This window comes from Hylaeus anthracinus, unplaced genomic scaffold (genome assembly GCF_026225885.1).
Source record: "Hylaeus anthracinus isolate JK02 unplaced genomic scaffold, UHH_iyHylAnth1.0_haploid 27456, whole genome shotgun sequence".
Taxonomy (NCBI): Eukaryota; Metazoa; Arthropoda; class Insecta; order Hymenoptera; family Colletidae; genus Hylaeus; species Hylaeus anthracinus.
The window spans coordinates 13,737-28,592 of NW_026535246.1; the positions used below are offsets into that span (position 1 = coordinate 13,737).

A 14,856-nucleotide genomic window follows, 5' to 3' on the forward strand; every position below is an offset into this window, starting at 1 on the left:
GCTCCATAGTCGCCGCTACGGCGACGTAGCGAACCGCCAGCGACTAACTTCCCCTTCAATCTACAGCGGGTCAAAAAAGTACTGGCACACCCAGTTTTCTTTGAATATCTTTATAATTTGAAGTAATCTATTAATATTAACTACGTTTATAAGTGTCTTTTGACACACATAGATAGTATGTTCATCGAGAGTTCTAAGTTATTTGTTATAAGGAAGTAAAGTGAAAAAAAAAAAACGAAAAATCTATAGTCAAAAAAGTATCGGCACACGTATGATTTTGCTATAAGGACAAGTGTTACTCGCTTTGGTACGTGACAAATTCGGTTCTAGGAACATAAAGATAAACAGAACTTGCTGTTATGAATCTCTTTCTCGGTTAACACGATCAGTCTGTGCTTACGCTTTGAACGACAATCGTGACTACGAAGAAGAGCGAGTTATCGTTGTGCGTGCGAAATAAAATCATTGTATTACACAAAAGTATTAGGTCGTCCCGAAAGTTTCTTTCGCGAGTTGCGCTCAATTATTTTATGTGCTCGTGTTTCTATAAATAGACAATCTAATTTCATAGATATTCATGTTGTAACAGTAATGGAGCAAAATGAATCGTGCACGTAATTCAGTAATGTAACATGAAACATAAAATATTGTGCATGTATTTCTTATTAATAAAGCGAAAGAAACTTTTGGGTTCTGAAACTTTTGGCCTAATACATTGTATATACTATTGTAAATATTTGCCAATGATCCCAGCGTGGAATATCTTCAGAAATCAGGCATAATTCAAATTGCAAAAGCTCGGAACAATCCTAACCCTAACCAGCAAGGTTCAACGAGCCAGCCACGTGAAAGTGGACGGCGACTCTCGTGATCGCGGGCCACGTGATCAAACCGCGACACAAGGGCGGTCGAGGGACGAAGGATCTCGCGGAATCGGCACCCGCGATCTCGTCTGACCTCGATCGTTTTACGCCGAGATCGATAAAAAAGAAAAAAGAAGAAAAAAAAGAACGAAAGAAAGAAAGAAATCAGTCTGATACGAATTTGTGCAACGGGGCCCGAGCGACGGCCGTGCGATCGATACGATCGAAGTCGTGGAAGTCGATAGCTTTAATTGGCGGCTACGATAACGCGTGCGGTTCGCCGTTGCGTAAGGACTCGCGTTAGAACCGCGAGAATCGAAACGGGAGTCGATCCGAACGCGAATTTCGATTGCGAGAAAGTCGAGAGCTACGCATCGAGGGATTCACAGTATAAAGATCGATTCAGACTATACGACACGGACCGTCACGTTCCGGCAACGACACGTACCGGCACACAGTGCGGAATAAAGTGGACGAAATTCGATATTAGTATATATCACAATGTGAGTGTGTGTCGGCGTGGAAATTGTTATAAATAGTCACGTATCAATCATCTGTATCCATAATACAATCTTTATCTCTAAACGAACGTACAGACAAAACGGCAAAAAATATCCCGAGTTCTCAACATATTTGGATACATTATTCGTTATATTTTAAGAAACTTTTAGCAAAATCCCGAACTCGAAGTTACGAATATTTCGTTCGGAAAATTACTGAATTAACAGGTACCGATTTTGATTAACGTTTTACAGACTGATGATACCATTAACAAATGGAAGCAATTTTTGCTGAGATGCAAGACATTTTTTTAGTAGCGATGATTGAATTGAAAGGAGCGACAAAAATCATCAAAGTATTATTGTTTAATATTCATCTTACACAAAATATATAGCAATTGTAAATAAATAATTCCTCGTTGTAAAACTCAAGTGTACGATTTGAATGTGAATTCAGGCCCCGCAAAATTGTTCAACCCGGCCCGGCAAAAGGTCACGCCGGCTCTGAAAAAACGACATTACTTTCCAGTCTACCTAATACTATCTGTAGGTATTCAAAAATATATAGGCCTCAAAAAATTCATACATATTTTGCAATAACAAATGGACCGCCGGTCAAGCGCAGGGCGCTCTGAAGATTATCTGTAGATAAATTGTATACAAATGTATATCGTAGTCTGTGCTCACTCGCGCCGCGAGTGGTAGAAATATTCATAACTTTAAGCTCGGTATTTTGATAACAGTTTCCTAGTAATTAATTTTCGTACGGTGTTGGATCTCCTTACACAGTCTTCATGCGCAGAACTAATCCCGAAGCGACGGGTCCGATACTAGCGCGTAGGCCAGAAAGTCCACATCGCGAGAGACGCGAATTGCACGGAAGACAGTGGCGATTAACTCGATTAATAATAGGTATCGACTCTGATCGCTATCGTTTAAAAGTGAAATGCGACGGTTTCCAGAGTATCGGAGTACGCACGCGGTCGAACGCTACATGCGTGATCGACCACGTGACCCGCGAGCTCGTAAAGTCAGCTGTCAAGCTGACGACAAGCGAACCTGTCCAGCGACGACGGCCTTTTCTCGTTCTTGGATAACTTAACATCGAATTCATTAATGATACACAATCGTACGAAATACGTCGAACGCGCGAACGATCGCGAGGAGAAACACCGAAGCAAAAACAGTAAAATTTCACGTATAAAAATACATTCAATTAACTCGGCTCTATTACATTCCCGCCAATCGAACAACGCGATAGAGATCCGAAACTCGTTGTAAAAGATCAGAGAACTGTTAAAAAGGACGGCGAGGTCTGTTTTTATGCGAAGGAATTACAGGCGACGCGAATCGGCCGAGACAGTTTGCACGGTACGTAAACCGGCGAGTGGAAACGCGGCCTGACAACCCACGACGCCCAATCACCTGTCAAGCAACGTGGCGACCGGCTAAAAGCACACGCCGCGTCGAGAAACCCGTTTTTCCGGGTAACTCGTCACAAGGCACGACAAACACGATTTATCCCATTGACTGCGGACCCTGTTCACCAAAATTTTACGTTCCACGGCGGATTCTCTAAACGTGTCAATTTAGACTGCGTCACTTCTTGGACTATTTATACGTAACTTTGATTTACTCCGAAAGAAAACAGGCTACGAAAAACATGTTTTAATTTCTCTAAGCAAAGGATGAGTCAGAAAAGATACGCGTCATCGTATTCTCGACCGTTTCGATGCGTAGAGGACGACTAGTCGCGCGTTTAAATGACTCGCCTAGGAAAGTAGACGGCTTTTAAATCACTCACACGTGCGATCGAGACGGCAATACATAGTTCTCGGAATGCTCACACGTGTGAGTCGTCCGCAGTCAATGGTTCGCCACGCCACGCGTGACGCGGCACACTGATTACATGGGGAAACGAAAGTAAGCTGCATGACGAAGAAAAAATTCGGAGTCACATTGATTACGACTCACGTTTCAGCGGTTTCGGGTTGCTCTGCTTGCGGCGTGACATCCTCTGCGTTCTGCCATCACCAAATCAACGTCGACATGCTTGACATCGTTGCAGGTACTGCGCGTGAGATGATGAAGATTGCTGCTCCGTCCCAGATCGTCGTGACGTCGTTGACATAGAACAAGTGACACAGCACACGCAACGAGAATCAGCGTTTAGACGGAACAGGTTGGTACGAGAGACGATATAAAGCGAGGACAAGGGATAAAAATAAAAAGAAAGCGTAGAACAGCCGGGAGTAAAACACTTTTGAGGCACAACAAACGTTTCCCGATCACCGGACAATGTACGTAGCTTGCGAACGCTTCTCTTTTCCGTTGAACGGTTTACAGGCCGTCTCGAAAGCGTTCCTTGTTTTCCTTACCCGCGTTTACGGCCGGTTCTCGCGTTTTCCACGCACGAGTGCCGACGGAGAACGCATACACGCACCACGACAGCTCATACCGCGGCCGCTGTCAGCGAGCAACTAAACAAACGCGATACCAAACAACCCCCACTCCCACCAACGCAGCGTGACTACGCGAACCGAAGTGGGGAGCGCAGAGGGGAAACTAGCTCCGCCCACTGCGCGCGGTCTGCTTCCGAAAGCGGGAAATTTTGAACGGAGTATTTATCGACCGAGAGCTCTGCTCAATTTCCAGAAGGCAGCTTCTTCTCTAGCGACATCTGCGACGGCATGGTGTATTTCAAAAAGTCCCTAGGTTCTTCTTTCTCGCCTGGTAATAGAAACAGAATATTTTTAAGATGCCAACAATAGGTATCAGAGGGATCGTACTTACCCACGAAGGTGTCATTCATTGAGAATAACGCGATGCATTTTATATCCCCTACCTGAAATCTATATTTTGCGATCGTAGTTATAAAAATAATAAATAAAAATATATGTAACTCTTATCACATTTTATATAATGATTAATTCACTGGATTTGCGATGAAGTAATAGAAACGTGAGTTTTACACTAGGAAACTCAGATTATCGTCTAAAACGGTCAAGGTTCTGTAATAGCCGATGGCATGAACGTGCATATACATCAAACGAACAGTGTTTTTGTACTCAGCATAATCTCTTTCCGAAGGCTGAAGCTTTTTTTATGCTTCCACAAAATATTATTATTATTCTCCTAAAGCCGTGATATTTTCTGTGATCTATCTTCAACCGCATATAATACAAAGGAATGACTATCGGGCACGGTTCAGTCCAAGCAATTTTTACGTGGCACCGTTTTTGCCGATGTAAACAAGCCGAAGACAAATTTATATTCCCACAATTTCTACCGATATATTCTATTTTTATACGAACGATGTAATAGAGTTCACAGGGTTCGTCGAATCCATTTATAATTAAAACTACCAGACAACAAAACGGTTGGACAAAAACGAACGCATTTCCATTGAACGTATTTTTAGTCGCAAGATGTTTACGTGATACTTTCTGTGAAGGGCTCTGACCCGTTTAACGTCAGACACGCCCCACGCTTTCAGACCCGTGAGCACCGTGTACACAAACTCTCATGCGTCGTGGCACGCACAGCTACCATAATAATGCAGTCATGACTTAACTAGGCTCGGGACCACTCGTCCAAATGCTTCGCATTTGAACACTCGAATATTTTTGTGTCGAACTACTCAAATCTCGAAGTATTCAAAGATGGAACTGCTTAAACATTAAATTTTCGAATAGTAATCAACGCGAATGATCGAAAGTACTCCTAATATTCGAAGTGATCCAAGTATTGGGTTGTCCGGAAAGTCCATGCTGATTTTTGATAGGTGGTGCAGGTCTGAATATGTCGAAATGGCTGAAAACAAATAATATATATACAGGGTGTCCCAAAAGTCAGGGAGGAGCCGGAAATGGGGGGTAGCTGTGACGATTCTGAACAACAATTTCCTTTGCAAAAATGTCGGATGGAGCTTCGTTAAGGAGATATTAAGCGAAAACCCCGACCAATCAGAGCGCGCGTAGACCGTCCGAGCGACCGCGGTAGCGAAGGCTACGCGCTAGACGGCAGCGTCAATGTCCTTCGATGCACGTCGAGTCACTTGTTCGCGTACAAGCGCGGCCGCCGGCGCGTAGCCTTCGCTACCGCGGCCGCTTCAACGGTCTACGCGCGCTCTGATTGGTCGGGGTTTTCTCTTAATATCTCCTTAACGAAGCCCCATCCGACATTTTTGCAAAGGAAATTGTTGTTCAGAATCGTCTCAGCTACCCCCCATTTCCGGCTCCTCCCCGACTTTTGGGACACCCTGTATATATATGTACATCCCTTAAAAGGTGGAAAGGTTGTGGAACAAAATGGTACCTATGTAATTCAATAAATATACATATAAATAAACGTATATTACAATTCAAATGTGCGTTTGAAGTTTTCTTAAAAATTGGCACGAACTTTCCGGACAACCTAATATATACATATATGTGATTTGAACTTTTAACTCTACTACTAGAAGGTAATTTGTAGCATTCGAACAATAAACTACTCGTATAATCTCAGCCTCAGTCTTGACTCGAGCGTTACACGGCTTTTCAAACAATCCAATGGCGCGCTCGGTCGAAGGCCGTTTCGGGAACGAAGCCAGAAATAAAGCGATAACATTTGCAATGATAGTTTCCGCACAGAATCAGACAGCACCGATGTTTTGCATTCAACGTTCAGACGCTTGTAATTCAACCGAACGGTTCCTCGAAGGTCGAGCCAAGGAAGACGCTATCGAGAAGCAAAGAAAACGAAAACAAAGATGGCGATGCGAAGGATTGGATATTATTTACAGGCTACGTAACGTAAAAGCTATGCATTCATTTCAATCGTGTCTCGCGGACAATGTTTTTCATAAGCAATTATCCTCGTATAACCCACACATACAGTGGGTGTAGAATGTATTCGTACACCGATCAATTTTCCAAAAAACTTTTCTGTGAAATTGTAATTTTCTCAACTTCTTTTCTTATAATCAATAATATTTTACATATTCTCGGAAGTCTCCAAGATAGATGATATAGTCCAAACAACATTTACTATTTAATATAATTTGTGAAATTAACAAAAAAAAAAAATGGGAAAAGTGGGTAAAAGTATAGAAGCAATAAGTATTTGTATTGCTCCGTACGAATTAGAAAACATCAAATTTCCAGTCAAGTACTCGTAAACAGTTGTGCGAATACTTATTGCTTCAACATTTCTATCGATTAATTGTTTTTATCTTGTTAATTTCGCAACTTACATAAACAGCAATTTTTTGTTGTAATCTATGTATTCTAGAGATTTCTCAGAATGAATAGAATGTCATCGTTTATAAAAAATTAGTAAATAAATTACAATTTCACAGTTTTTTTTGGAAATTGATCTGTGTACGAATACTTTTTACACCTACTGTATATTTAAAAATAAATTTGTAATTCATTATTCAATTAAGCGCGCATGTCTCGAAGGCGAGCCTTGGCGTGGATACGAACCGAAAAAAGAGTCTCACCTATGGATTTCCAACCAGGAATTCTCCGGCGCGCGTGAATTCTCAATAGTGCTTGATAAGGCGTATCCAGATAAACAAAGTTCCAAAGTAAACATCGGATGGGTAAGCGTCGCGCAATGTTGGAAATAGCTGAAGAAGCGAATCGCTACTCGAGTGCCTTTATCACTCACTAGGATTTGTCCAATTCTCCATAAACTCCATCAACTTCTCGATAAACATTTAATGAAAACATTAGAGGTCGTGGGTTACACTCCACGACTCCACAATCGCCTATCGGAAGTAAAATTATTGTTTAAAAATTTGTCGATGGTAAATCGTGAACCATGTTCGCGAGAAATGAAAGATTTCGAGGCTCTACGTCGAAGCCATTGAAAAAAGCATTCCGCGTCATAATCGTCTTTAAAAATAGAGCATTCCATTGCATAACGCTACCTAAACGCGCTTGTTACTGTGCAATTTATAATTGTCCGTCGTTATCGATGCGTCATCTTATACCACTACGAAGTTTGAAAAAAAAGCCGAAGGTGTCGATTTTTCCGTAGAAACAATATACGTCTCAACCAACTTATCAGTTAACAGGTTGAACACTTTTAAGATTGTGGAGAGAAAAGAAGCATCGCATAATCATATTCTAATCGAAAGGTAAGTGTCGCTGAAGACAACTCTTCGAGATAAACAAGATAGTTGTTTGGTTGGGAACATACATTCCGCGACGACTTATCTATCCGTAGATATAAATAAATCCGTAAGGATAAGTATCTTTACTATTTTATTTTTTTTTTTTTTTTTTATGAATTTTTGACATTTACAGTTTCCTTTAATTCAAGAACTTAATAATTTAAACTGTTCGTATATAATATTCACGTAGAAAAATACATATTCGATATTCCATTGCACATCAAAGCACTGTATTATGGATGTGCCAAATTTGAAAGTGCTCCAATTTACATCAGCTTATTTGAACGTGTCCCGTTAATTGGTTTCCAGTAGCGACGTGTCCCGTTCGCGGATCTCTCGATCGACCAGGTGAGAAGGGCCCGTGATCGAGAATCGTTCGCCTCATACGCGTGTTTTCCACGGCATTCGTGTTTTTATCTTCGCGTTTTTTGAACGTGCTCCTTATCACGCGTGGCGAGCAATCGCGTGGAATATTACTATGTAAATTCCTCTTTCAACGATGCTCTCTCGCGTTTCTAGTAAATTTGATCTTATCGCGCAGTATCTCCCGCCGCGGTTGCACTATCGCTGTAACCGCAATTTATGCTCCGTCGATGGTTAGAAAATTTCTTATGGCCGCCGCGCGACCATCAATGGCGCGTTTCGGGCACAAATTGTATTTTTCATAGAACTTTTCGTCGAGATAAATCTAAACACTTAGTTTTTGTGTATCTTTTATTCGATATTAGAAACTTTTAGATAAGAATGTTTTTGTCCACCAGTGACTCGTTATTACACCGAAGGAACCGTGTCCACGCCAGTTAGAACGGAGCAGGGTAGCGTCGAGCGTGGTCTTACCGTATTTGTTTCATAAGAAGTTCGTCTATCGCGAAATACACCCACAGTTTCATCACTGCTTTATCTCGGTCCTCGTATAACGGACCGTCGCTTTTAATAATTCCTCGCGGTCTTTAATTGGCCTGTATCGATTCTCGTGAGCAGCACGCGTCCCGCCGATTTGACGAATTCAAAGGCTTCCAATGTTCACGATAGACAACAAGGGAATCATTCAACGGGCTCGTGATCAGCGATCGTTGGTGTGCTCGCCTTCGCCCGTGGAGCATCCATTATCACCCAGCCTCGCGTCAACTCCGCGAAAGTGTCGCCGACTTTATTTTTAAAACCGTTCAGCAGCGTCATCCATTCTTTTCCAGCAGGTCTGGGTAATTAAAAAAGGGCTCAGGGGTTCGTTTCAATTTTTATCATTCTTACTCGACACGTTTAAAAACTGTCCCACCTTGCCCTAAAGGAAATATTTAAAGGTACAGCAGATGTAAATCTTACACGAGGTCTGAAATGTTTAAATAAATAAAAAAAAAAAAAAAAAAAAGAAAAAAAAAATAAGTGAACATGTATAAAGGTCCCTCTGGATAATAAACATCGATGAAACGTGGATGGAACAAACACTGTTTGCGCAAGAGCGAACGCCTGTATTAATTTAAGAAGAAAATCCTCGTGAAATGCAACGCTCGAAGATTCGTTACCCTTTTTTCTTTGTTCTGGCTTTAGACGTTCGAAGTCCAAGGAAGGAATTGCGTCGAAAATTGTTTGAAAAATTTGTCGACTTATCGGACCCGTGATTTTGCCTCGCCAGCATGGCAGCAACACGGTCGAACCACGTTATCTTAGTGGGGCGGACACCGTCGCGTGGCAATTGAAGAAAATTGATAATTGCGTTTTGACGTTGCACCGCGTCGTAAGTGGGTCACGCCACGCACTGGTCGAAAGACGGGAAAACCCTAAATTATGAAAGCTCTATTTTTATCTATCGATTACTACCTTCTCGCGACCACTAAACCCATCTTTCCGTGTACTTGGATTTTTAACACTCGAGCTATTAAAGAAGAAAAATACCGATGAAGAAAGCAACCAGAGGAAAAGTAACTTTACTTTTTTTTTTTTCATAAAGGACAGAAATATCATGAATTACATAATTTATTAAATTCCTTGCAATCTTGAAAAGTAGCGTATGTACATGATTAATTATTTACGCGTGAAGAATCGAGCAGGAAATTGCTGTAAATATTACGACACGCGACTAGTATCGCGTCGACGATGAAAATCGAAGGATATGTACTCGCTACCGCAATCTTATTAATACGTTATTAGGGCCGACGGTACGGTATGACGCGAAGGATGCGAAAAGTATTGTAGGCTCGAGGAGAAGGTGTTCAGAATAGAAAATGACGATTCCCGTGATGGGCGCGTCTTCAAGGTGAGGAGTAAGACCGATGACAATGTAACCGCAGGTGATTAGATTAAAAGCGGCGCGCAATAAACCTCAGTTGCCGGCCTGTTGTTTATGAGTCAACTATTGGTTATCGTCTCGCGGCTCCGACTTATTTTAGTACTGGCGCGAAATGCAGAGCGTTAACACATTGTCTCGGTCTGGGAACAGATTTCCGCGTTTACACGCCAAACGTCGTTGGAAAATACCGGAACGATTATTGGAGTAATTTTAACGAGCAAGAAGTATTTCTTTTTTTTTTCCTTTAAAGAGTTACCACGGTGTAGCCATTGAGACACGTAGCTTTTGTTTGGACTCTTTTTTAGAAATTGTATTTGAAAGTTAAAGGGTTCTCCGGAAGGGTCTTTGAAATTTTGTCATTCACGGTGGACACCTAAACGTCATCAATCTTTCATATTTAATCGAGCGAAAGACGTAAATACGAGGAAATGGGGTGGACTCGAATACAATAGAGTCTCTACAATATCCACTTTCTGGATAATGTTTTGCTTTCAATAAACGTGGATTCCGCCTCGAACCTGCCGTCATACTTTCGGTCGATCCGGCTTTAAATAAACGGAGCTCCGAGTGTCCGCTGATGCAGACATTTGATCAGCCATCCAACCAACCAATTTGCTCCGCGGAGAGGGCACCGTTGAAAAATACAACGCGACAAGAGAATGATGGAAGAGGAGGAGAAGAAGAGTCAAAGACCAGCAGCGTCCGAGCTGGATTCGGATTAACAAGTCGCAAAGTGGGCGGCCGATATATTTAACGGCAGACTGCGCCCGAAGCTTCCTCGTTGATCGCCGACCTCCCGACGACCTCGCTTCCACAGATTTTTTAGTTACCCGCGCGACGCTCTCCGCCGGTTGTTTAGACGCAGACTACCCGACCGGGAATCTAAATGCAACGAACCAATACGATACTACGTTACCGCTTTAAAAATGGCATTTAAATTATCTTAATTACGCGCTCAATTAACTCAAAATAACTTTTAAAGAAGCTAAATTAAAAGTTACTGATACTCGCCGAACAATTATTTTTTACGAGTAAACCGTAATTATGATAAACCCCGTTAAGGCTGTAGACCAGCCTTAGCAGTTCGCGAAGTACAATTGAACATTTTTTTACTAGTACCTTTAAATTCACAGCCTAACTGAATCTACATCTGCACAAGGTCTGTTGCGCTTGACAAGACTAGAACGAGCTACCCTACCACGAGGCCCAATTAACAACAATCGGTCCAATTGGCTTAGAGCCGGTCCTCTAACCGCAAAGAAGTTCACAAAAAGATACATTCAAACGCCAAACCTCTCCCTTGATTATACCTAGAATTATACACATTTACGAGAAATTTTTAATTAGAGTCAAAGCAAAGTTAGATTTGTAAAATGGCACAATGTACGTGGCAGGAAGGTAACGCCGTCAGCCCAAGGAATCATTAATCTAATACACGTACGAGGATGCAAAACAGCGTTCGTGGAAAAGCAGTTCACTTCTCTGTGGAGTGTTTTCCTTGTTGGACGCGGCAAGAAAGAAGAAACGTCCTACGAAAAAGAAGGAAGCAGGAGTGAAATCGTCGAACCAGCCGCGCATGGCCGTTCGCGCGAATAATAAACATTCTCTGGCGCACTTGCGAAACGTGTGCTCGTTGAACGAGACAAAGGGGGGAAAGAAAGGTGAGCGGGTGCGAAATGAGCAATTCGGGGGCTCGTCGTGTGTCCCCGCGACGCACCGCGATTCTATTCTGCACGTCGCCACGACCAGACTAAGCGAGGAAGAGTCAGCAGGAAGAGAAAACGCGGAGAGACGAAGAAAGAGTAAGTAAGTCGGTTAGTTACGGTAGGAGGCGTAGGAGGGTTGAAGCTGCATGACGCTTGGGGAGTGCAGCGATACCATGACGTATCGACCGAGAGCGCCACGCGGACTGACGTCATGATCACGGCCTCAGTCAGACCGCGAGCACGTGAACAGCACGCCGGTGATCACGCGGTCGTTGGCTGACAGGGTCGTTGCGATTGGCCGACCACGGCGAGCCCCTCGACGGGATTGGAGGAAGTGGTGCGCGCCGCATGATCACGCACACAACGGCTACGGCGTGTCGAGCCAGCCGACCTGAGAAAGCTTCATTGCGTTACCAGACGTTCAACGGTTACGTCCCCTTTGCGGCTTTTTTCGCACGCCAATACCGTATACGCAAGACCGAGTTTTCCCGTCGCCGGACGAGCCTCTTTAACGTACCATCGACTCGCGATACGTTTTTTCCAAAAAATGGATACGAATCAATCGCCGCTCTCACCACCTGCCTCACCCCAATTCAAACACGTAAGTGTATGCCGAATTAAAAGTACCGCCGCCGTAGACCGACCAGCAGCCCGCGAAATACGAATCCAGCTGGGAACAACGACCAGCCCTGTTCCACTTCTTCTTTAATTCTTCTTTAATTTTGATAGCTTTACCGTTTCTATCGAGTTGTTTGTTTTCTTTCGTCTTCCGACCTTTTGTTTCGTAGACACTTTTACTGACTTTAATCGAGTATGTTGGATTTTTCACGCCCATTTGTTTACACGTTTACGCGATCTTCTGAAAATTTCCGTGTATGAATATTAAATATATGGTGTATTTAAGTATTTTCTAATGAAAATTGTTTTCTTTCTAACAGAACGAGCCGCTTCAGTCGTCGTTCAGCGTCGCGGCACTTTTGGGTGACAAGCTACTGCAAGAAACAAAGAACATCGAGATAAACACGAAAAAAGATGACGATGGAAATGCATGGCCTGGTTTACCCCCAACGCCTCAGCCATCCGATTCGGAGGAAGATGAGCCCCTTCGAAAAATGCGATGCGTGGAGCAATGCGAATTGGCGAAGGTAAATACCGTCTCGTCGATAGATTGCTTTCTGCGCATCTTAAATACAGAACCCTATCTCCTTTTGATTTTTTTCTCTGCGGGCGATCGACTAGCCACTCCAATGTGCGTTTGCGCACGCGTCGTAGAGTTGTTTTGCAAGATGACCCCGTTTGCAACGTGCATTCACTCTTACACCATTTTCGTCGCTTATCCTTCGAGCGATGCTTGATACCTTCCGACGGTACCAGTCGTTAACTGCGTGACTCGTACATGATCGCGAGTAGATGGCATTCAAGTTATCGATAACGATACATTTTCATGCGTTTTCGCTCTTTTGACTTGCTGCACTCCGGTGAAGCCCCTTCGGCGACATACTACGTATCCTGCCAATTAAAAATTTAATTTTCAACATACTTGCACATTTTCACACAAAAAAAAACATTTTTCATTTTCCAGATACGATATCGTTAAATTTACAGTTACCAATTTCTCGTACATTAAAATAAATTCTCCATTAACACCTTCCCCTTGGTTTGATTGCATGTGAAATACCTATCCTAAATTGTTGAAAGCATACATTTCAAAAAGTGGCTGTAAAATGAAAGTTAAAAATTGTATTCTTCTTACGTTAGTTACTTTTGGATGGTACACGTGTGAAATGCCTATCCTAAATTGTTCGAAGCATACATTCCAAAAAGTGGCTGCAAAACAAAAGTTAAAAATTGTATTTTTCTTATGTTAGTTACTTTTGGATGGTACACCGCCTCCGAGTCCAGAGCCTGCTCGCGCGTCGGTGATAATGCGTGCCAATCGAGACGGAACCTACAGCCCAGCCATCTTATCGCCAAAGACTACCACCACGACCTCGCAACCGACTCCACGTGAGCCACCAGTCTCCAGCCCGCAGTCGGAACCAACCACGCGCCGAAGCACCACGGAGCCGGAGAATGTTCTGAAGAGTTTGAAATTCAAAATGAGCCTGCGAAAAGAAGAGATCATCGTGAATAATAAAAACACGGATCGCGAGATAACACAGCCGAAATTACATCCATTGGCACCGAAACCAGCCCCGATTATGGTAACTGGACTTCTTGGTTCTTCCTTGGTCCTACCGCGAACACCTCTTCTGTTAGTAACCGCGCCTACAGCTACCACCACGACCAGTCTCTCCACGCAAGAATCTGTCGCGCGACGTCGCGTCTATGAATGCGAGCATCCAGGTTGTGGCAAGAATTATTTTAAGTCGTCACATTTGAAAGCACACACGCGAACCCACACGGGAGAACGGCCCTTTTCGTGCCCGTACGAAGACTGCAACAGACGGTTCTCAAGAAGCGATGAATTGTCGCGCCATAAACGTACCCACACCGGCGAGAAGAAGTTCGCTTGTAACGTCTGCCAAAGAAGATTCATGAGAAGCGATCACTTGGCGAAACACGTGAAAAGACACGCCAGAGACAGGTCTTCGTCCGTTGTTGCGAACGGGATTCAATCTTCTGTTACACAAATGGCATCCGCCCCCTTAAGGGTGAGCTTGCTCCCTGTTATAGCGCCACGGATAACTCAGCCGACTCATCAAATCATACCACCGCAATTGGCGGCTTGAGCACCACTAGCATAGTGATCTAGTGTCACGTGATAGGCTTGAACCGTATCTAACGTTGCGAACCGAGCTTCAACCCGTCGCAGGATTGAGAACTATTCCACCGTCGTCAAAAAAATTGACAGAATTCATTGGCTCTCGATGGATAAATCGAAAGACGAATTTGCACGGGCGCGTAGACGATTGTTCTCCTCGATTCCGTGGAAACTAACTGGGATATTTTCATGTGTTCTCGATCGCATTGTAAATATGGATTAACGCGACGGAAGGGATCAGGAGGAATTACAAAACGAGTGAGCTTCCCGCTTGCCACTTCTACGTGTATCGCATTCGTGATTGTGCAAAACGAGCTAACACGAAGCGTGATCACGAGGAAGGGACCCTAAAGGCACGAGGAGCGGTGATAAGTCATAAAAAAACAACCGAGGCTTTTTTGCCGTCCGTGAACCAAGTACCTAAGTGTGTCTGTGATCTGTGATGCATAAGCGCGTTGACCGAGAAAGAGTATTTATTAAAAATTCAATGACAGTTTTTATGAGCTAAGTACGTAACGGCTATGCAAAAAAAAAAAAAAGAAAAAAAAACAAGAAACGCTAAAGTTACGCTGT

General features: G+C 43.2%; 1 protein-coding gene and 1 long non-coding RNA gene across 2 annotated transcripts; one reads left to right on the top strand and one right to left on the bottom strand.

Moving 5' to 3' along the window:
- Window positions 1-3,330: 3,330 nt before the first annotated feature.
- LOC128893413 (uncharacterized) lies at window positions 3,331-7,419 on the bottom strand. Its single transcript, XR_008461327.1, has 2 exons — window positions 6,849-7,419; window positions 3,331-5,176 (listed from the first exon to the last, which is right to left on the bottom strand). It is a non-coding gene; the product is annotated as an uncharacterized LOC128893413 (long non-coding RNA).
- A 3,793-nt stretch (window positions 7,420-11,212) lies between these two features.
- Window positions 11,213-14,839, top strand: LOC128893412 (Krueppel-like factor 10). The gene is made up of 3 exons (XM_054154323.1): window positions 11,213-12,120; window positions 12,458-12,664; window positions 13,388-14,839. Exons 1-3 carry the CDS (start codon window positions 12,067-12,069, stop codon window positions 14,249-14,251), a joined length of 1,125 nt encoding a protein of 374 aa, XP_054010298.1. The 5' UTR covers window positions 11,213-12,066; the 3' UTR covers window positions 14,252-14,839.
- The last annotated feature ends 17 nt before the right edge of the window (window positions 14,840-14,856 follow it).

What these genes read in the sequence shown, in the direction of transcription:
- LOC128893412 (XM_054154323.1), top strand. Translation starts at nt 12,067, where the DNA reads ATGGATACGAATCAATCGCCGCTCTCACCACCTGCCTCACCCCAATTC. An exon ending in CCTCACCCCAATTCAAACAC is followed by an intron (nt 12,121 to 12,457) that starts GTAAGTGTATGC and finishes TCTTTCTAACAG; the next exon opens with AACGAGCCGCTTCAGTCGTC. An exon ending in AGCAATGCGAATTGGCGAAG is followed by an intron (nt 12,665 to 13,387) that starts GTAAATACCGTC and finishes TTCTTATGTTAG; the next exon opens with TTACTTTTGGATGGTACACC.